We start from the raw sequence: 21,716 nt of genomic DNA, 5'->3' as shown, positions 1-21,716 counted from the left end.
CCCATCCTGGAACAAGTCAGAACTCCAGCTGCCGGTTCAGAATTTTCTCCTTCTGCACTTTTGGTTGTGATCTGAGCCATAGATGTCTGCACAAAGGAGGTGCATTTTTAGACTCTCGATGGTCATGAGTTTGAGTGAACTCCGGGAGTTGGTGATGGACAGGGAGGCCTGGCGTGCTGTGATTCATGGGGTCGCAAAGAGTCGGACACGACTGAGCGACTGAACTGAACTGAAGAACAGTGTTACTGCAGGCCACTCACTTCTCTGCCTGTGGGGTCAGGAGCCGGCATGGGCTGCCAGCGTCCTCAGCTACAGGGTGGGTGAAGTGTGGGTCCCACAGTGGTCCGGTGCTCCATCAGCCAGTCAAGGGGGGGCTGTGGCCCCTCTGCACACAGGCTTACCCTGCTGGGGTCTGTGCCCCCAAGGCCTTCCCAGGTGCTCCACGTGCTCTACCAGCCCACCCACTGGACAGGAGCTTCAGCTCTCCCTGAAGCTGCCAGGTGACATTGCAGGCCTCTGAAGGGACTAGTGGCCCATCAGGGTCCCCATTTGGTTTTGTCCAGGTGCTGGTAACTTGTTCTCTGGAACAGTGGCCCTCGCCCAGGAGAAAATGACCCAGGGCCTTTGTGTGGGAATGCTGCTTGTGCTCGGGAGGGTGGCTTCCAGGGACAGTCTGCTTCCATGAGTCTGTACAGTTTCTACCACCTTTTCAAAGCCATTATTATCTGCTCAGAACCCTTGGAGGGAGATGGGACCTGGAGATCCTTCTTCCCATTGCATGGATGAGGAAACTGAAATTCTGAGGAGAACAGCAGTGTAGGCAGGCTAGGGGCCAAGTGGGACAGGAGTCTGGGGCCGTCTGATGGGCCCTCCTGTTGCTGCAGCTGGGGGTAAACTCTCCAGGTGTGAGGCTCTTCTTGGCCCCCGGCAGCGGATCTGTTGGCCCCCACCACCTCCTTCCTGCTCACCAGTCCAGCCTCCTCCAGCCGGCTTGTACCTGCATCTCTCCCCGAGGGTTTGTGCAGGACCTGCAATGGGGTGATAATCCTTCCCACACTCGTGAGGCAGCCCAGAAGTCAGGGCTCAAGAACAGCTTCCAAAGGGTCTTCCCAGAGTTAATTGGTGTCTGGTTCCCCTGTCCTCCTCACCTTGGTAAAGTGATTCTGAACAGTGGGTTTATGTAGACAGTGTTCAAAAGTTTCCCAGTTGGGTGGAGTTTGGGTGGTCCACCTTGGTAGCTGACTTGATTACTCAGCTTTCCTGCTGCTGTCCCCTCCCTGACCCATTTCCCCATCCCTCTTAAGTGTCAGCTCCCAAAAACACCACTTGCACCCGAGTCCTGGCTTCTGGTTCTGCATCTGGGAGAACCCAGACTAAGATACCTGGCCTGTGGCATCTCAACATCCTTTCCCGGTTCTCTAGTGCTCTCGCCCATGCAAGTTTGGTGTTATCCCTTGGTCCGTTGACTCAGTTTCTTCCCACCCCTGGAGGAAGATGTTTTCACAGTGAAGGGGTGAGAGCTCAGGCTCAGAGAAGAGAAAGAGACGTGCCCAGACTGCCACACCTGGGGAGAAGCCAGGAAGCGCTGAAGCTCGGGTCCCTGAAGTCAGTACCGCCCTGTACATCCCCGCCCACCCTTGCTCCTGCCCAGCGCACCTTGTGAGGGCCCTGCTGTGCTCAGGGGCTGATTGCCTTATGGAAGGACCCGCCCGAGTCTGCCTCCCAGCAAAGAGCACATCATGAGCACAGGGTAACTCTGATTAAACAAGCCACTGACACCATTACAGACATTGCAATGTTCTGTCCCTGGTAACTTTCCCATACCTTAGGAGGATGCCAAGTACATGTAAGAAAAAGTGCTTTGGGCTTCAGGGACAGCTGCTTGATTTAGAGGACTGCACGTGAGAAAGAGTTAATTGAGGCTTGGTTGCTGAAGGATTTGAGAACATGGCATTGTTTTCAAAAGTGAATCACCCTTTATTGAGCACCCACTATTAAGCTGAATATAATTGGAAACTTGCAAATATGGTGGTGGTAATTATGGCCGATGCTGCGTGTCCTCCATAAAAAGGCAGTGACTCGGGGGTGGGGGTGGGGGCGGCTGTTTAGCGCTCACATCTTAGAGGCGCTGGGGCCTGGCCTGCCTTGCAGCTCCCAGGTTGGAAAAGTGCATGAATCATCCTAATGGGCTGCATTCAGAGAGAATGACCCTTCACTTAGCATGGTCCTGCACCACTGTTGCTGATTATTGAAATGAGCTGTGCCAGCCTGGGCCCCGTCTCCCCTTGATCCAGCCGTGAGCACAGGCTGCTGGGAGAGGTCCCCTTGTTCTCCACTCCTGCTCTCTCCTGGGCCCTGCGTGGAGCATGGAGGCCTGGTCTTCAGGGGTTTTCAGAAGTGCCTGAGACCTCGGGAAAGGCCTTTACTTTACATACTTTTCCTTTGCACACTGCGTTTGCTTTACATACTTTTCCTCTGAGTCCTTTGGAGAAGTTGTTCTTATTGGACACAGCCTCCTGTTACCGTGAGAAAGCCCCACGGGCATGCCTGATCCTTCCTTAGGAAGGGAACAGCGGATGGCACCAAAAAATGACTCCAGTTCAGCCATGTAAAACTCATTTTGGAAGCAGGCGGCTATAAATATGTATGTAGGTCACCAAACGACTTAGGTTTTCGTGCGGCTGGGATTTGCCAGGAGTCTGGTTCTGTCACCCTGCTAATGAGCTTTCTGTTACTGGACATCCAGGTGTCTTGCAAGACCCTCCCCAGGCCTCAGTTTCCTCCTCAATAAGAGGAGGGACTCTATCAGGCTGGATGATGGGTTGAGATGATGATCATCAGAACTGACATTTCTCAGGACTCACCATGTGCCAGCCCCGTTCTAAGTTCATCACTCAGATGGGATCATTTTATCCCCACCCCGCTGTTATTTTATAGACGAGGGGCCTGAGGCCCCGAGAGGTGACTGACTTTCAGAACCGGCCCCTGTCCCTGCTCCTGATGATGCTGCCTCCTACACTTCAGTCTAGAGAGCCCTGTCAGGGAAGAAGAAAATCCCCATCTTAGCCTTCCTGTCCCGGCTCTGGTCTGAGAGCGCTCTCTAGGCAGTGGCCCCAAACCCAGGAGGGGCACTTGTCCCCTCTTGAGCAGGGAGCTTGGGAGAGAGGACTGTCTGGGAAGGTGGGTGCAGGTGGTTGGGGTTTGCAGGAGGGCGGGGCCATGCTGAGCCAGAGCTCGGGAGGACAAAGGGATGCCCAGTGGGTATCCCCAGGTGGACTGAGCCTGGCCTGGGGCTGCCTTCCACAAGGAACTGTCTGCAGGGATGGATGAAGGTTCTTGTGAGAGAAGCTAGTGTATTTTTCCTGGGGCATGATTGTGGTGAATATGCCCTGAAAATTTTAAGAAAGACTTTAAGAGAAAAATTAGATAGCCATCCAGGTATCATGGAAACCGTGTGGACCTGGGAGTGAAGAAACATTTGCTTATCTATTTCTGGCACTGACCTTCACTCCCCTTTACCCAAGACCTCCTGCTCCCCAGTGCATTCGTGCTTTTCAGGCTATGGAAAGTGGAACATGTTGGGGTTCCAGGTGAGATTTCCTTTGCACAATTTATACACATAAACGTTTGAAACCCACTGGACTAGACTGTCTCCTGAGGTCCTCTGAATTCTGACCCCACATGTAGTGACTCTGCAGTCCCCCAGGTGCTTCTGTCCTCAGGAGGGAGGCACTGAATTCTCTGTCTATAGGTTCTGGCTAAAAGCAATGAAAACATACTAGGATTGAGCTATCTCTGAGTTCAAAATAGAACCTCCCACTGCTTGAGAGATGCTGAGAAGCCAGATCCCTACCACATAACATCAAGGTTCTGGGGGAAATAAACAGAGGGCCAGGCCAGGCTCCACTCCAACAACCTCCCACCCAGGACCCATAGCCTTCTCCATGGGGTGAAACTGAAGGAGGGTGAGATGTGCGTGTAGGATGGGGGAGGCGAGCAAGCAGGGCTGGAGAGGTGCTGACGAAGGCTGTAATTTGGAATGCATTTTTCCTGGCAAGTTGGAGCCTGCAGGTGTCTAGGCAAGCAGCTGTGGCCTTGGGAGGGGCAGGACTGGAAAGACCAGTGGAGACCACCGCCTCCTGACATGCGGGCCAGCTAACTGGCTGGTCTGCAAAGAAGTGTTTACCACCAAGCACCCAAGGTCTGCACAGAGAAACGGATGGCGGCCGTTTGGATAGTGACAACTGTCCTGAATGACTGAACCGTAGGGTTGTGAGCTCCCGCCCCTGCAGCCTTATGAGCAGAACCCTTGACCTCCGTCAGTGAAAGAGGGGCCTAGCACTTCGAGGTGACTCTGCCTGGCTGAGTCAGACCTTAGAGGAGAGACAGGGAACGTGTCCTAGGTCGGTGCGGAAAAGCACCCTCCCCACCTTCTGATTTCCAGGAGTTTCGGCTGAATGGCTGAATGTAGCTAATTAATTTTCCCCAAATTAATTTTCTTACCATGTCAGAAATGATTTATTGGTGTGCCTGTAAATAGAGGTGGTCTATGATGGTCAAAGCCAGGGACAGGGAGTGGTGAGCAGGGACTGCTTGCCTCTATCTCCGCATGGGGGCGGGGTGTCCCCACAGCCCTGTGTGTGTTCCAGCCTGTTCTGTGGACCCCTCGGAGCCCTGGATGTGGGCATAGACCCAGAGCACGCTGCTATCTCAGCACATGGAGAGTGGCCTGGAGGTTCTCTACCTCCTAACCAAGTCCCCAGACTAAGTGCATCCTCCCCAAAGCATAAAAGGAGAAAAAAAGGATCGTTCACAAACATTTTTCTTTTTGTGGTTGAGAAATGTGACAGCTGTTGTCATGCCTAATTGCAGCCAATTTTCTCTTTGTAATCATTACTGGGGCCTTTTCTGGGGTTTCTTCTTGGGTCTTTGTTTTGTCTTTCCGACTAGATTTTCAGCTTCTGGTGGGCAGAGACCCCAGCTGGATCCCGGGCTCCCAGGAGGTGCCACCATAGCCTGTTCTTTATAAACTACTGACACGTCCCCAAGTCATGACATTTGCTCTTCGCGAAACTCACGTAAAGTTGAGAAAGCAAATAGTTTTGCCCTGTTTCACAGAAGAATTGCTGAAGCTTGGAGAGATAAAAAGAAGGTTGCTCAAAGTTACCCAGCAAGGGTGAAAGAGAGTCAGCTCGGGCCAGAATGCTCTGTCTGGGATGTTTCTGCTTGGTGGGGTCCCTTCTGTGGAGCCACTCGTTTTTCTGTGTTTTTGCACAGTGCTGGCCTGCTGCTGGGGCTTTGGAAATACCACCCACCTTGGTCACGGTTGGGGTTGTGCAGACAGCCACCCAGCTAGGTATTCCTTGAAGCCGGTGTTCTGCTGTGGAGCAGCTGAAGCTGCACTAAATAACAGAGCACAGACAGGTGGTATCCAGTTTTCTGACCTCTACCCAAACCTTAGAGCCTCTGCTTGGGCACCCAAATGGCAGGAGCTCCAGTTTCCAGGCAGCTGTTCCTTTCACTGTCTGTTAGATGTCCTTCCTGACTCATTGAGCTAACTCCTGTATAGTTTGGGTCTGTGTGGAGCATCTATCTACCTCTTCTCCAGGCAGCCCCGCATCATTGGAAGCCCTCTCCAGACCCCCAAATCCCTGTTCTGTTAATGCCATCTCTTGGTCAGCATGGCAACTGAGTCTCCCTCTTGAAGACGTCAGGCTGGCCAGGGCCTGTGTCACGGTGGGCCCCAGAGGAAGACCAGGACTCCAGCCTGCCAGTCCCCTGATGGGGGCAGAAGCAGGGAGCCACAGCTGCCATACACGCTGTTACTCACCTTTCAGGAGCCCTCCTAACCCCCAGAGTGGAGGGGAGGGCCGGGTTGCCCATGTGGCTCCTGGGTTTCAAGCTGGAAAGCCAAGACACAGAACCCCAGGCTGTCCTTCATGGCCCCTCTGCCCCTGCACAGTCAAAAGGCAGGCCAGTCACACACTGGCCTGTATTTTCAGCCAGGGATGTTGAATTATGCTAGAACCAGCACCCATCACCTCCCTAAGTCAGAGAGAGCTCCTTTTCTTAGCTGTTCTCTCTCTCTTTTATTTATTTATTTTTGGCTTTATTAATAAATAAAATAAGATTTATTGATTGATTGATTTGGGGGGTCTTCTGTGCTGCACGGGCTTTTCTCTAATTGCCACGAGTTGGGGCTACTCTTTGTTGCAGTGAGCGGGCCTCTCGTTGCGGTGGTTTCTCTTAGAGCAGAGCATGGGCTGGGCACTCCGACTTCAGTAGTTGCAGCTCCTGGGCTCCGTAGTTGCAGTCCCCAGGCTTCCAGAGCACAGACTCAATAGTTGTGGCACAGACTTAGTTGCATGTGGATCTTCCCAGATCAGGGATCTAACCCATGTCTTCTGCGTTGGCAGGCAGATTTTTTTTTTTACCACTGAGTCATCAGGGAAGCCCCTTAGTCGTTCTTTAAAGTGGTTTGAATGCGGTAGGGAGACTTAGTCACTTAATCTGGGACTCCTGACCTTTTTGAGAAGTGCCTGATACTTTGCAGGCATATATGAATGTGATGGAGGGAGCAACAACTTTATCAGTTATCAGATTCCCAAAGAGATCCATGACCCTCAAACCATGAAGAAAGCTAGCTCAGTTTTAAGAATAAATTGATAAGGAAATGGTCCAACTGGGACCATGTAGAACATTCCCAGGAGTGTTCGCATGCAGTTTGCTTTAGAGTAGAGCAGACAAAAGCCATGCGCCTGGAAAGGACACATGGGTTGACGCCCCCTCACTTTCCAGGAAAAGCAAAGCAGCGGAGAGTGGTGGAAATTGGTCTTGCCTCATCCTGCAAGTGACTGAGCTGGGGCAGCCCGATGCTGCCAGTTCCCAGAGGCAGCAGAGCATAGGAGGTGCCTGTATGGCTTGGAGGAGGTGCTGTGGGGCAGTGGGGACAGCACAGGCCACCCACTCCTGGAAGGTGGAGCTGCCCGTCTCATGTCCCTTCTTTTCAGCAGGCTTGAGTGCTTTTAGCAGAGATACCTGTGCATTTCAGCTCTTCTCCACAGTCCCACCAGCCCTCCCTGGAGCCAGGAGAGTTTGAACAGTAGTCTTGTTCTGATAGGATCTATGCTTTGAACAGAGAGCGTTGCCCATCTTCACAGCCAGGCCCAGCTTTGGCCCCGGCTCCCCTTAGGGGGCAGGGCAGTGCCTGGCCTCCCCCCAGCTCAGGCATGTTGCTCAATCTGAGCAGCCCTCAGGATTGCACAGAGGATGCCATCACTCCCGCGTCTTGGATCCTGGAGATGGACCAAGGCATGTTGGATCATCTCTTACTCCACTTGACCCCCAGGGAAGAAAGCAGGAGAGACCTGCATTTTACACTGACTTCTTGCTTCACTTTATTGAACAAGGCTGAGAAACATCTGGGAAAAGTGGTATTCCAGAGTCATATCGAGAGGCTTATCTTTAGATTGGTGGGCGAGGGGGCTGGCTCTAACTTAAGTTTCCCAAACTTTACTCATAAGAATCACCCGGGTTACTTATTAAATATACAGGTTATTAGGGCTACAAATCTGGGTTTTATAAAACAAGGATTCCAGGCCATGCCTATCTTCAGACTAGTTTAAGAAGTAGTTTATCTCCTCTAACAAAACTAACCTGTGAAGAGGAGTGCTTTGGAAAATCTAGTTTTCCATATAATTGAGTAATAAGCTTTTCTTGTTTGAAAAATATATTAATATTACAGACAAGTCTCCTTTTATTTTCTCTCATCACCCCATCCCGGTCCGTCCCTCCTCCCAGAGGAGGTGTAAGTTTGAAGAGTCTGTCTCCCCAGACATTTTTATTACATTAAATAGAGATACAAGTTTCTGTTTAATTTTCATAAATAGGCATCATCTTGTATTTATCATTCTGCACCCTGCTTTCTTTCCAGTCAAAGCTATGTCATGGAGCACAGTATTGGTGCATATAGAGTCAGAGTAACTGCTTTTTTTTTTTTTTTAATCTAAAACATAATATTCCTTAGTAGAAACTGGCAGGGTTTATTTAGAATTCCCCTATTGATGGACATAGAAGGTTCTTGAAGTTTCTCTTTATTACTTGCTTCATTAAACATCCTTGCCCAAGTCTCCCTGTGCACATTTGGGAATAAATACAGAGAAGTGAAACTGTTGGGTCAAACCACGTGCATTTTTGGAGTTTAGTGGATTCTGCCCAAAGTTAACCTTCACAGTGGCTCTACCGTTTACCTTTCCACCTAGAGCCTGTGGAGAGAGAGGACCTGGTTCTCCATACAGGTGCCACTGTCTCGTTAAAGCCTGTGGCCAAGTGGAGACACCCACTTGCCTCTAGTGTTTCCCTTTGGGGGTGAATTGAAAGACTACCTCCTATCATGAAACTAAATCCTCGAGAAAACCCAGGCTTCAGACTGCTGTCAGGGATGGACCAGTTCCACCCAGCAGTGTGTGCAAAGCAGAAAGGAGGCCTGTGGAGCTAACTCCAGAGCCTTGTCAGAGAGGCACTGAGTGTGCTGGAATTCTAGAATCCTCTGGACTGCTGTGGAAAGGAAAGGAAAGGAAAGTGAAGTCACTCAGTCGTGTCCAGCTCTTCGCGACCCCCATGGACTGTAGCCTGCGAGACTCCTCCGTTCATGGGATTTTCCAGACAAGAATACTGGAATGGGTTTCCATTTCCTTCTCCAGGGATTCTTCCCCACCCAGGGATCGAACCTGGGTCTCCCACACTCCAGGCAGATTCTTTACTGTCTGAGCCACCAGGGACTGCTGTAGGCCATGTACAAAAATGGTAGGTTGGGACAGGGCTCTTGAGGACAGCATCCCCCGCCCTGCCCCCACCCCACTCCAGTTTCACCACTTAATAAGCCTATGAAAGTCCTTCAGGGCCACTGGTTAACCTGGGAATCTCCAATTTTGTTTGAAAGCAAGAAAAGGCTTGCTTGGGTTTTAGCCATATCTGGCTTCTTTTCTCAGAGAGGGGCAGGCAGTACGCCCATCCCAGGAGGCCCAAACAGTGAAAGAAGATGTGTTAGGCAGCCACATCTAGTTAGGCAGCCACACTCATCAGCCGTCTTTCTGCTGCTCTCCTCCCTGGGGGAGTGGTGGGCCCAGTGGCCTGGGTTCTCCTCTCAGCTCTGCATCTGCCCTGCGTAAGGCAAGCAGGCCATCTGAAGGGTCCAGTGCCCTATTGGGTGTTTGCCAATTCAAGATTAAAATCGAGGAAAGCTTCTCGTATACCTGAGTGGCCTGACCTACAGGGTTGGCTCCCTTTTGCTTGAACTGTTTAATTAGATTTAAGGTACTTGTCCCGGAGAAGGCAATGGCAAGCCACTCCAGTACTCTTGCCTAGAAAATCCCATGGATGGAGGAGCCTGGTAGGCTGCAGTCCATGGGGTCGCTAAGGGTCGGACACGACTGAGTGACTTCACTTTCACTTTTCACTTTCACACATTGGAGAAGGAAATGGCAACCCACTCCAGTGTTCTTGCCTGGAGAATCCCAGGGAAGGGGGAGCCTGGTGGGCTTCCATCTATGGGGTCACACAGAGTCGGACACGACTGAAGTGACTTAGCAGCAGCAGCAACAAGGTACTTGTCCACTAACGGGGCATTTTAAAGCAAAGCAGTGTCCCTGGGCAGCTTGGATAGTGGCCACCCTTGAGGCTGGTGGCACATTGCACGGCTGAGCTCCCCACTCAACTCTCCTAAGTCTTGGTTAAATTTTTACTCCAAAAACCAGGACGTGATTTTGTGAAAGGTCAGACAGCTCAGTTAGTGTTTGCCGAGTTTCACGTTGCTTAAACCTCAAATTCCCTCACCTCTCCCAACCTTACTTTGAAGTTTGAAAGGAAATTGATTAAATATTATACATTTTAGGAACCTTCCAATTTGCTTCTTAAACTAACAGAATTCTAAACTTTTTTTTTTTTTGTAAACGGAAGGATTTTCAACTGTCAGCAGTTATAACTAGAACCATATGTCAGCAGAGACCAGGAGCTTCCCCTGGTTTCAGGATTTGTAAATTCTTATTGAAACGGAAGCAAGCAGGGCAGGCAGCCTGAGGGCCCCCGTGACAGCCTGAGCTCAGATCTCATTTTAATTAGAAAATACAGATAGCGCCTGCTGAACCGAAGGCCTCCCAGAGCTCCCGTCCCAGGGTGAACAAAGATTTGGTTTGTATCCTGCTTGCCTCCGTGTTTGCAAATTACTGAGCACTTCCGGGAGGAGCTGGAATGTTGATTTCTAGATTACGCAGCCCAGCACCCTCCCCAGCTAATCCCCCAAAGTGATTTTGTTCTCTTGGGGAAATATTTGCTCCCTTCCCTCGTTGCAGAATAGTCGGAGGGTGTTCACGAAGAAAAGAGACTGCAAGGAAGGCGAGGACGAGAGAAATGAGATTACATGTCATCCACAGCAGGTTCATCATTTTCTCCATCGGACTTCTGGCCCCTTGGACTCTGAGACATGAAACCCTACTCACCCCATATCTGCATCTGAGCTGTTCTGTAGGACAGTGGTTCACGTGTCTAATTTCCTCCCTAATGTGTTCTGCAAATGGTAGAGTAAAATATCATATGGAAGACATGACAGGCCCTACCGCTCCTCTCCCCCATCTTTCCCTGCCTGGTGTCATGTGAGCTCAGGGAGTCCCCAGAAGGGCCACGACTACAATGTCAGCATTTGGAAGCGCCTCCACTGGGACTAGAGCCTGACCCACAGCCGCTTCGGAGTGGTGGCAGCGGAGTGGTGGCAGCGGGCCCTGCACTTGCTCAGACGGTGCTCCAGCCCTGGGTCTTTCACAGATAAGCCTGCCCTTGTTCAGGGAGCAGTGACTGCTGTGTGCAGTGCCTCCCGCCAGCCCTCCTGGCCACACACTGGTGACAGGGCAGCTGCCCGCTGTCCTTCCATGGGCATCACATTCCGGGCAGCTGGAGGTCACTCTGCTCACCCGGCCAGGGCTGCTGCCACAAACTGCCACTTACCCGGCAGACAAAGGGGGATTTTTCCCTTCCTCTGGGTTTACTGGCCCCTCAAATGCCTTACATTCCAGGAGCTGGGTGAGAGTGGAGGCTCCTGTGGTTTCTAATTAAACCCACAATTTAAATAACAATTCATGAAACCCCAAGGGTTGAGAGACAGGCTAACCTGCCCACCTCCTCGCAAAAGAGGCAGCTGGGTGGCCCTGGCTGGGAGGCTGAGGACTTGCCCTTTGCCAGCTGTGGGACCAAAGGAGCCCAAGTCACAGTGAATTTTGGTGGAGCGAGGGTGCATTGAAAAGGGACCTGTGCTTTCCCCTCTGGTGAGGGTGCCCCGAGGGGCACCTCCAGTGAGAGGATAAGTTGCTGTGTTTGCTCTTAGCCTGCAACTGGGAATTTTTACGCTTCTCCTGGGGAAAGAGAAAGCTCTGAAGTGTTCAAAACTCAGATTTTTTATGGTCTCAGGGGACTCCCCTGGCTGCGCCCACCACCTAGCCCCAGGTGACTGCTCTGTTTGTTGTGGAACTTTTGTTGTTTTCTGGAATACAGACAAGTGAGGAGTCCAGGAAGGAGGCAGAGGAGCCAGCCGAGGGCCTCAGTTCAGCCCCCGCCCGCTCTAGACCTCAGTTTCCACATCTGTCACAGGAGCGTCTTCTGATGTGTGGCTTCCAAGCCCCTTGCTGCCCTTAGCAGTCTGTCTGGCCATCCCCTAGCTGCTCTTGTGTTTTCACTGGGCCCGGCTGGGGCCTCAGTCATCTTTGCAGAGCGTTGATCTCACCGAATTGTTGTCTGATTACCCAAGGCATGGTTGTGTTCCAGATTTGGGAAAGTGGAACGCTGGACATAATTATCTCGAGACAAGCTCTTCTATGCCTCAGCCGGCACCAGGAGTTTGTCAGCATTTCTGGGCTTTCCGCAAGCTCCTTTCCAACTTTCCTCCGTTTCCATTCATTCCACTACACTGAGCAAGTCACATCCCCCGAAGACGCCCTCCAGGTTCTTGCCTCTGTGCTTCTGTTCTCACTTCACTGTGCCTGGAGCAGCCATCCTGCCTGTGCAGGCCCAGGACCCTCCCTTAGGATGGAGCATGTCAAGGTGGGTTCCCTGTTACCCCTGCGAGAACCAGAGCTCCCTGCTGGTGGGCACCAGTTCAGACTCCTGCCTCCACCTCCCCTTCCTTGCCCACCTGGCACAGACTCGATTTATATTTGTTGGAGCAAAGCCTGGCTGTGAACAGAAGTGAAGTAGAAAGCCACAGGTGGACTCATACCCTTGCCATCTTCCCTACAGGTGACCATCGCTGATGACTACTCGGATCCCTTTGATGCCAAGAATGATCTCAAAAGCAAAGCAGGAAAGGGAGAGAGCGCAGGCTACATGGAGCCCTATGAGGCCCAGAGGATCATGACTGGTAAGCAACACACTTGCAACTCTGCGGGAGGTGGATGGGCCATGTGGTCACCCGCCAGCCTCTGTGGGGGACGGTGTGTACTTTGGAGGTGGCGGTTGTGGGGGTGGTACTGTGTTGAATCTTTCCCACAGGTTATCTGTTCAGGTTTCACTGACCTCAGGAAGAACGCGGCAGGGCACAGTGACTGTCCAGAGATAGTAGGGTACTAAGTACAGTTCATCAAGAGAGGGACTAAGAAGTAAGTGGGGAGGTGGGCGGAGTTTCTCTTAGGAATTTCTAATTAAAAAAAGATACAGCTTTTGAGATGGAAAGCTTGGAGCTTCCTAGCAACCAGGGCAATAAGAGAAACAGGTGGGGTTACCTTGCTTTTATTACTTAGTAGAAGGGGGCAGACTAGGTCTTTAGGGACAAAGTTATCCCTGCCCCCATCCAAGAAAATCTTTATTTTAGGACAGGAAGCAGCTTAAAGCACCATGGTCTTTGTGGTAGGTTTATAGGAAACACAGAGACTTTCTCCTATAACTGTTTTCCTATTGGCCCTTGATGATGAAACCTGCCAGAGCAGCAGTGTGGGGCCCAGGAGAATGTGACCGGGTATGTGGGATCCTGGGGGTTCTGTTTTCACCAGAATAATACTTGGAACATCTTTTTTTTTTAAAAAAAAAAAAATATGTTTATTTGGCTGCACTGGGTCTTAATTGTGGCATGCGGGATCTTCAGTCTTTGTTGCGGCATGCGAGATCCTTAGTTGCAGCATGTGGGATCTAGCTCCCAGACCAAGGATCGAACTGGGCCGCCTGCCTTAAGGAGCACAGAATCATAGCTACTGGACCACCAGGGAAGTTCCAGAGCATCTATAAGGAATGAACAGATACCAGATAGCAGCCATCTTCACAGACCCCAGGCATGGGCGGGTGGTAGGGAGATCACAAACAGGGGAGAAACCCTCCACGAGTGTCCCCCTGGCTCAGGAAGATGGTCCAGGCATGGAAGAACACTTGTGGGTTGACCTGCTCTGACCCTGAGCGAGACAGTAATGTGAGCAGGGGCACCGTGTACTGCAGAACACAGGCAGGTGGCCCTGAATTCTGAGTCCTGTTGAGTTGGTGCCCTGTATGTCTCAGGGTTTGGGATTCAGGTGCCCCCTTCTGTGGCCTTCTTATTGTTTATTTGGTGTTCATGTTTTTGAGCACATTCTCCTGATTCCTTCTGAAATTAAAGGAGGGAGGGAGGGACTTCCCTGGCAGTCCAATGGTTAAGACTCTGGCTTCTGCTGACTGGGGAACTAAGATCCTGCATGTGGTATGGCCAAAGAGTAAAATAAAAAATAAAAGAACATATTGAAGAGAAGAAGAAGGAGGGGGAGGAGGCGGAGGAAGGGAAAGGAAGCACCAGTTACTGAGCTCTTAACACACGCTGGGCCTGTGTTGAATGTTTGCTCTCCAGCTACGGAGACCCTCTAGGATAATTGCTGAAGAATCTGGGTATGAGTCCAGGCCCTGCTTCCAGGACTCTGCCTCATGTTCTTCCTGCTCACGGAAAGCAATTCTCTAGCTACCTGTGTAGGCTCCAGAACACCTGGCTGCTTTGTGAAGGGCTGAGGCAGGAAGCAACTAGTCAGACTCCCGAGGGCCACCTCTTATGCTGTCTCCCATCTTCCTGGTCTCTCTTGGCAGAGCAACTTCTGTGGGCGCTCTGACATACATGCTCATTAAGCCTCACCGTGTCCTTGCAAAGGATTGTCTCATTTCACAGGTGATGGAGACTCTGGACAAGTCACTTCCCTGGGGTCCCACCACCAAAAAAGGGAGAAGGCATTACAGATCCAGACTTGCATCTTCAGAACATGGGGGCGGGAAGCTGACAGGGGTGGGTGGGAGCATCTGCTGCGAGCCAGACTTTGGGGAGAGTGCAATTGCTCAGCGTCTTTGGAGTGGAGCCGGGCTCCTCCTGGGTGCTGCTGTGGACCGCAGCGGTGAGGAGCTGATTTGCTGGGTGGAATTGTCCTGAGGGACTTTGGCTTTTTAATAAGGCACACCCACAGGGGCCAGACCCAATGCGGGGCAGTTTGAGTTTACCAGAAACCTGTTAGGATCTCAGGCATTCTCTCTCCAAAGGAGCATCCTTCTATTTCTGCTCTGTGCTTTCTTCGTTCCTTGGAGACTATGCTCAAATTTACCCACGTTTTAATGTTTTTAAGAAAATAGGTGATTAAACGGGACATTTTCTGGTGTAATGACCTTGCAGTGGCTCTCTTTGACTTGGAATTCTTTGTGTATAACATCACCATCAGCGCAGTGACTGATGGTGGGGCTGGGGGCTGGGTTAGCCAGCGCCGTGTGAGTGTAGCTCACTGAGCCTCTGTGAAGCTCGCAGGGGAGGGGAGGTGATAGAGGTGGATGCTGGGGATGGCAGCCAAGCAAGGGGTGGCCCAGAACAAGTTACTTTCAGCCTTTTAGGGTGACCTTTCTGTTTTCTGATGCTGTAACATTTGTGTGTGTGAGTGCACGTAGCTTCTAGTAATGGGGCAGGTTCCCTGGTATGCAAGAATAACGCTCCTGGGGTGAGCATGGACTCTCTGCCTGAGATGGTGCGCCTGTCTGTACTGGCCGGAAAGGAGACCGGGCTGATGTCAAGCAGACCTGGGATGGCCACTTGCCACCAAGTGGGCCTCAGTTTCTCACTGAGAAGCAGGTGCCTTGTAGTACTTGTAGCTGCTTTTGGCTGTGAACCAGCTGTTTTGACCCTGGGCAGCACGTTCTGTGACTCCGTTTTTCCTGGTTTAAGGAAGGATAGGTCAGTGATAACAGCAGCAGCAGTGGAGGCCACTGCCCAGTTCTCTCATACTTGTTGACAGCACTTGGTGTGAATTCTCGTTGGATCTTCACCATTATTCTTTGAAATGTAGGTGCCCATTGCTCTGATAAACTAAGGCACAGAGATATTAAGTGATCGCTTCAAGGCAACATAGCCAGGTAGTCAGTTTGGGGGTGCTGTCTGCCAGCACCCTGTTTAACTTCTTCCCAGGGTATGTCCAGCTGGATTTTCAGACTCCTCATCGTGGCCCATGTGGAGTGTGGGCCTATGATTATTTGGCAAGGTTTTGTTCTCCACAGTCTTGGCACCGTGCAGCAGGCGGTAGAGAGCTTGTGGGAGGTGTGATTTGGTGAACAGAGAACTCAGCCCAGCCCATTGGCTGTAGCTAGGATAGAGTGCATGGAGAAGCATGCCTGTTTTTCCAGGGGCTCCTCTAACCCACTTCCCTCTTGTCTGCTTCAGCTTACCCTCTCCCATCAACTCCCCTTAATGTCATCCACAGGATTTAAGTTGTGGCTCCAAAATGCAAGCTCAGGTCTTCATGGAGCCTCAGAACCCTTGTATGCCTGGACCTCACTTTTTGTTCTGATCACCTCTCTCACCCCAACAGCAGCTCTGGAGATAACACCTAGGTGTTAAGGAGTTAACACCTAGGGCTCTATGGAACCCAGTTGGAAAGCTAGTGACCCAGTCCCAGCTTTCCTTTTTGTAGGTGGGGAAACTGAAGCTCAAAAAGGTCATGATCCTTTTGAGATTTTTTTAAACACTCTAGTTAAATATGAAGCTACTTTGTCAAGTACTGAGTTGCCCATCCCTGGAGGCATCCAGGCAGAGGCAAGACAACTAGCATTGGGAGATGACATGAAAGTAGTTAAGTCTCATATGCGTGGTTGGTTCAAGCTACCTCTTAGGTCTGTGCCAGCCATGAGCTCCAGGATGTCCTGATTCACTGTGCCCTGCCCTGTCATCAGACACCTAGGACCAGTCCCACAAACGGAGCACCTGAGACCAGCTCTGAATAGGAGAGGATCTGGTTAGGGCTGGCAGCTTCCTTTCTCAGTACCAGCCTGACTCACAGCAACTGTTCAGTCCTGGTTTCCCTTTTCTTCTTCCTTGGCCCATCCCTTGAGGTCAGGTTCTGGTCTTGACCTTTTCCGTGTGTGCAGTGAAGAGGAAGGATCATACCACTTCTTGATGTCCATTCTGCCCCTGTGTCTACCTTTAGTGTCCCCAGGCCAAACCTCCCACTGAGCTGGTAGAATCAGGCCACCCCTCTCCAAAACCCTGCTTTGCAGCCATTCACTCCTTCTTCCCTGAGGCTTGATGCTGGGACTTGAGAGCTCCAGATGCACAGAGACACCTACTGATGCAGGGGAAGGGTGTTGGGCTGAGTCAGGCCCACTGGGGTGACTGTGTGGGCCAGAGTGCTTAGCGTGTTGGGGCTGCATTGTAAAACAAGGCATGTAACACTGATGTAAGTCTTGGGTGGAGGAACAAACTTCGTACATGTGCTTGAGATTGTTGATATTGGGGGCAGAGGGCCTGTTTGCTCCTTCACATGGTTTTCTGTGCTGCTGAATTCTCTGACCAGTCCCCATCGGGGCACTGCCCATTTGGAGTGCATGCATGCATACTCAGTTGCTTAGTCATGTCCGATTCTGCGATGCTATGGACCGTAGCCCACCAAGCTTCTCTGTTATGGGATTTCCCAGGCAAGAATGCTGGAGCAGGTTGCATTTCTAACTCCAACCCATTTGGAGGTGGGTGGCCAAACAAGCAGGACGCTGGAGCAGTTGGTTCCCAGGTCCTCTGCAGTATCCTTGGTACCCGGAGCCCTTGCCAAGCCCTGCTGTGTTGGCATCTGGACCACGTAGCCTAGGCAAATACTGCGTCTGCCTCTGGGAATATCTGTGAAGCATGGAGACAGACATGGACCCGGGGGCTGGTTGGTGCGTGGAGGTAAGCAGTAAACCTCCAGGAGTTCAGAGCAGAAACAGCAGCTTCCTGTTGGGCCATCCCAGTTGGGTGGGAGGTGAGAGTGGTGGGGGTGAGAGCTGGGCCTGGCAGCCAGGCAGAGGGAAGAGCTTGAACAAAGGCATGGAGGTGTGGGAACTCTCTGCCTGAGAGGAGGGGCAGGAGATGGGCTTCTGATAGGATCCGGATAGGAAAAGCACGGGGCAAGAGCATGTAAAGACAGATCAGATCATCAGGCCTAAAGGCACAGAATATTTCTCACCCGGGATCCTTCCTCCCCAGGCCTTCAACCCCAGGAATTCTCAGAGGCACCCACGGTGATGGTGGTGACAAGGAAGGTGGTAGTTTGTTTTTTTTAGAGGGCTTTCCTCTGTGCCAGGCACTGCTCCAAACCCTTTCCCTGATGTGCTCATTTAGTCCTCCCAAGGAACCTATGAGGTTTAAGTACTACTATCATCCCCATTTTACAGATGAGAACACTGAGTCTCAGAAAGGTTAAGCAAGCAGCAGAACCAGGAAAAGCAGCACCCTCTGGAGCCCCTGCCTTTAGCTAAAATGCACTTACATCTGTCCTGGACTCCCAGAGGGTCTGCAAAAATAACTGGGAATTTTATAGTTACTTAGGCCTCATTTTGAGGTGTGACTCCCCCCCCCCACCCCCCATCCTATATAAAATTGTTCAAAGTGTCATCTCACAGGATGAATCATATAAGCATTAGTTGAAAGCATTTCATATAATTTTTAATATGTAAGCAATTATACATTAAAAAGTCCTTAGCATGTTTTTATTATAAAATCAACTTTATAGCATAATAAGAGGAAGTTAAAAGAAAACCATTTCACACAGAGCCCTGGTGCTCACGACTTGCCTTATGCCCTTTTAAACTCCATGTGCCCATTGGTAAAGCCACTCTCCAGGTAAAGCCAGTTACTGATTTGATTTTATTACTGTTATTTTTGGCCATGGCATTCGGGACCAGGGATCGAACCCATGCCCCCTGCAATGGAAGTGTGGGAGTCTGGCCCCTGGACTGCCAGGGAGATCACTGATTTTAAAGGTGGAGGTGTAGGTGGGGGCGTCCTTTCATATTTTCTTGTCCTCTGGCATGGCCTCTTCTAGTGGCAATGTGCTTTCTGAGAGAATGATGGTCGTATACCACTTTCAAGTCTCTATATTCCAGAGATGGTGGTCTGTTTCTTGAGGAAGGAGGCAGGAATGTGGATTCTAGCCCTGGCTCTGCTCTGGTCTACTGTGTGACCTGAGGGGCAGGTTGCTTCCCCTCTCTGGGCCTCAATTGCCTCATCTGAAAAACCAGATTTTGCCTTCTTCCCTGGGCTCAATGAGGGTCTTTATAAGCCCTTAGGTTTCCTGCCTTTGTGGTCACATTGGGCTTCTCTGGCTGTCCTGCGCAGGCCTGACACCCCCACGCCCACCCCGCCGCCACTGCCCTCCGCATAGCAGCAGCCCAGGTCTTGCCAGGTTGTGAGGAAAAGCTGGCATGGTACCGTCCCAGGAGCTTCAAGTCTGCACCCTCTGGATGGCCACCTCCAGATGCCATTCCTGGAGCTGCTATTCTTGAATCCCACTATGAAATCCCCAAACACTAGTAAGTGCTCCTCAGACAAGGCGCCCTCTGAGTCTTGACTGGCCATCAGAGAGAGCGGCCGCCTCCTGTCTGAGATTTCTGCCCTCCTTATATGTTCACTGTCATCTCTGCCCTCTCACTTGAGGCAATCCTTTTTTTTTTTAATTGAAGTACAGTTGATTTACAATGTGTTCAGTTCTGCTGCACAGCAAAGTGATTCAGTTATACACACCTATACATTGTTTTTTCAATATTCTTTTCCATTATGGTTTATCACAAGGTAGTGAATACAGTTCCCTGTGCTATACTTAGGACCTTGTTGTTTATCTGTTCTCTATATAATAGCCTGAGGCAGCACTATTTTCCTGTCCTTTTAGTAGTTGGCAAGTAAAGGGCCTTTCTGTCTGGGCCCCCGAGCCCAGGCCCTTCCTAGCTCTGCAGCACCCATGGACCCTGCTCCCAGGATATCTGTGCACTCGTCTCTCCTTCTCACCTGGCCTCCTCCACAGCCCTGCTATCCGAACAGTCTCCACACGCTTCATTCCCCTCACCCTGTACAAGCCCCGTGCTCCTTTCCGGCCTGCCTGCTCTCCTAGTTGCCTCAGGCTCTGGCCTGTCCTGGGGAGGGGGAGGGTCACAGGTCTCCACCGGCTGGGGGATGTCAGATGGAGCTGCCCTTATAGAGCAGTCTTTCTGCCGAGCATCCTCTTTCCACTTGAGGCCCAGAGAGGGGCACAAGTCACACAGCCACAAGCCACAGAGCAGGTCTCTTGACTTCTAACACAGGGCTCCTGCCCAGGTTTTGAAATGTTTGGAAACCTGCCCAGGCACTCTCCTGCCTGACAGATAGAAGGCTTGGTCATGGACTGTGCAGAGTTCCCTGGCTGGTCTATCATTTACCAGAATGACTTACCTACCAGACAGGAAGGAGATAATCAAGTGTAAATAGATTTTGGATTAGTCACCCAATGACTTTCATGTTCTTGAGAAACAGCACAGCTCACACACACACCCAGTGGTGCTTACCTGCTGAGCTCCAGGACTGGGAAGGCTGGGTAGGGAGAGGAGCTGCTGAGGAGGACAGCAGGAAGTCCAGGTTCCCATGGTGACCAGCAGACCCGCACTGGCAGTCACTTCCCCTTCTCTTACCCCGTGTGCCCCTTGCCCTTTTGACCCTTGACATTGAGCTTGTTCAGCTTTTCAGGAAAGTTGTGACAGGACTGGGACAGGCCATGGACAGCTTACAGTCATTGATGGCATTCCTGCTGTGTGCCAGACCCCAGCGCCTGCCCTCCAGGGGCCCCTTTGTCGTATGGGGAGCTTGACAAGGACTCAAACACTGGTGTCTGTAGTATAAAACAGGCCAAGCAGAATGACACTGCAAAGAGAACAGAGGAAGGGGTGGTAAGGGTTCCTGACCACCAGGGTGGGCTGCACAGCAAGGGGGCACTAAGCAGAGCCACATTTGACATCTTGACTCAAAACTGTCTTCCCATTGAGGCCTTCCCTGGCCACTTACCTTGAATTTCAACCCACCTGCAACATTTCTTGCCTCTGCTTCTCTGCTTGACTTTGTTCCTTAACTCTGCTCACTATTTAACACAACTTCATCCATTTATAGTCTGTCTACCACTAAGATGTGGGTTTCACAAGGGCAGAAATGTCCGCTGTGTTCCTGCTGTAACCTCAATAGCTAAAGTTGTATGTGGCACAAAGTCGGGACTCAGTAAATAGTCACTGAATGTGTAAGGCTGTTAGTTAATTCCAGGGACCGGGGGCTGGGTGACAGACATGCTGGGGCCCCCTCAGGAGCCCAGAGACATCACATCCTCCTTGAAGGGTGACAGATCTGGAAGTCCCAGTTTAACCAGTTGCTGAGTTGGTGGGGAGGCAGAGAAGAAGCTGGCTTGACTTTGGGTGGGAGCCGGGCAGGAGATGCTTGGTGCCTTGTTCTATCCTGGAGATCAGTTCTGTCTCTGTGCTGCGGGGTGCCCTGGGGTCTCCGGGGTTGCTTCCTCCCTCTGCTCCCTCCCTGGCTGAGAGCTCTTTGAAGGCGAGGACTGGGTGTTACCCATGCACACATCTCCTCTGGGCCCAGTACCTATTTACCAGGTGAATGAATGAGCCCAGGATACAAGTCTAGGTGAAGAATCAATGAGTGAAAAGAAAGCAAACAGTAAACAACTACTTGCTATAAACAACTTTTTCTATTTTGCCAAGACACAGTTGTCTGGTCACAAGGGCTTGGTCAGGGAGCATGTGCGCTGCGTGTGTTCATCGGATGGATGTTTGCAGGCATCCACTGTGTGTTGGCACCGTTCTGTGCTCTAGGGGTTGAGCAGTGAACAAGCCGAGTCCCTGTTCTTGTGAAGCTTTCGCTCTGGGTGCAGGATCAAAGGGGAGTGTTACGTAACCGTGATTCCCATAAACTCATTTCTGGGAACTCTGGTCCTGGGAGGTCTGTTTCTCAGACACTCTGCGGCCTCTGGGCACTGCAACTCAAGGGCTTTCTCAGAGTCAAGGGCAGAATGGAGACTTGTCCCCAGAGCCCTGGCCACCTTAAGAGGCAGGATGGTCTCAGTGCTGTCTTTGGGGTTAAAGGGGCACAGCTCTGGTTCAGGGGCTGGCTGCCCTGTTCCTCTCTCTTCTTGGCCTCAGGGCAGGAGCACGACCTCTAGGGGTTGTCATGAATTTTCCCAAAGCAGCAAGCCCCATCCTGTGTCCTGGCACCAGCCTCATAGGTGTGAGGTTCCCAGGAACGCATCACCTAATTCCTCTCTGTCTCCTGGCAGCTGTGAGAGAAACGGGCATCCTCCCAAAGGTGGAAATGAAGGAATGGGAATGGGAAATTAAGGAGCTCACCTCCCCAGCCCTGCCTCTTGCCCTTTCAAATTCCAGAGAGACATTAAGAGATCTGAAGGCAGGAGACTGATGGG

General features: G+C 51.3%; 1 protein-coding gene across 1 annotated transcript in view; it reads left to right on the top strand.

Annotated features, from left to right (window-relative positions):
* The window catches only part of SHB (SH2 domain containing adaptor protein B), a 141,182-nt gene that overhangs the window by 37,703 nt on the left and 81,763 nt on the right, over positions 1-21,716 (top strand). Inside the window, exon 2 of the mRNA XM_055427087.2 lies at positions 12,283-12,403. Coding sequence (XP_055283062.1) covers positions 12,283-12,403 — 121 coding nt within the window. The remainder of the gene's footprint in view (positions 1-12,282; positions 12,404-21,716) is intronic.

Source organism: Moschus berezovskii, chromosome 7 (genome assembly GCF_049115385.1).
Source record: "Moschus berezovskii isolate FMDL1 chromosome 7, NW_MosBer_1.0, whole genome shotgun sequence".
NCBI lineage: Eukaryota > Metazoa > Chordata > Mammalia > Artiodactyla > Moschidae > Moschus > Moschus berezovskii.
The sequence above is the reverse complement of the archived record's forward strand: the minus strand, read 5'-3'. Positions and strand labels throughout refer to the sequence as shown.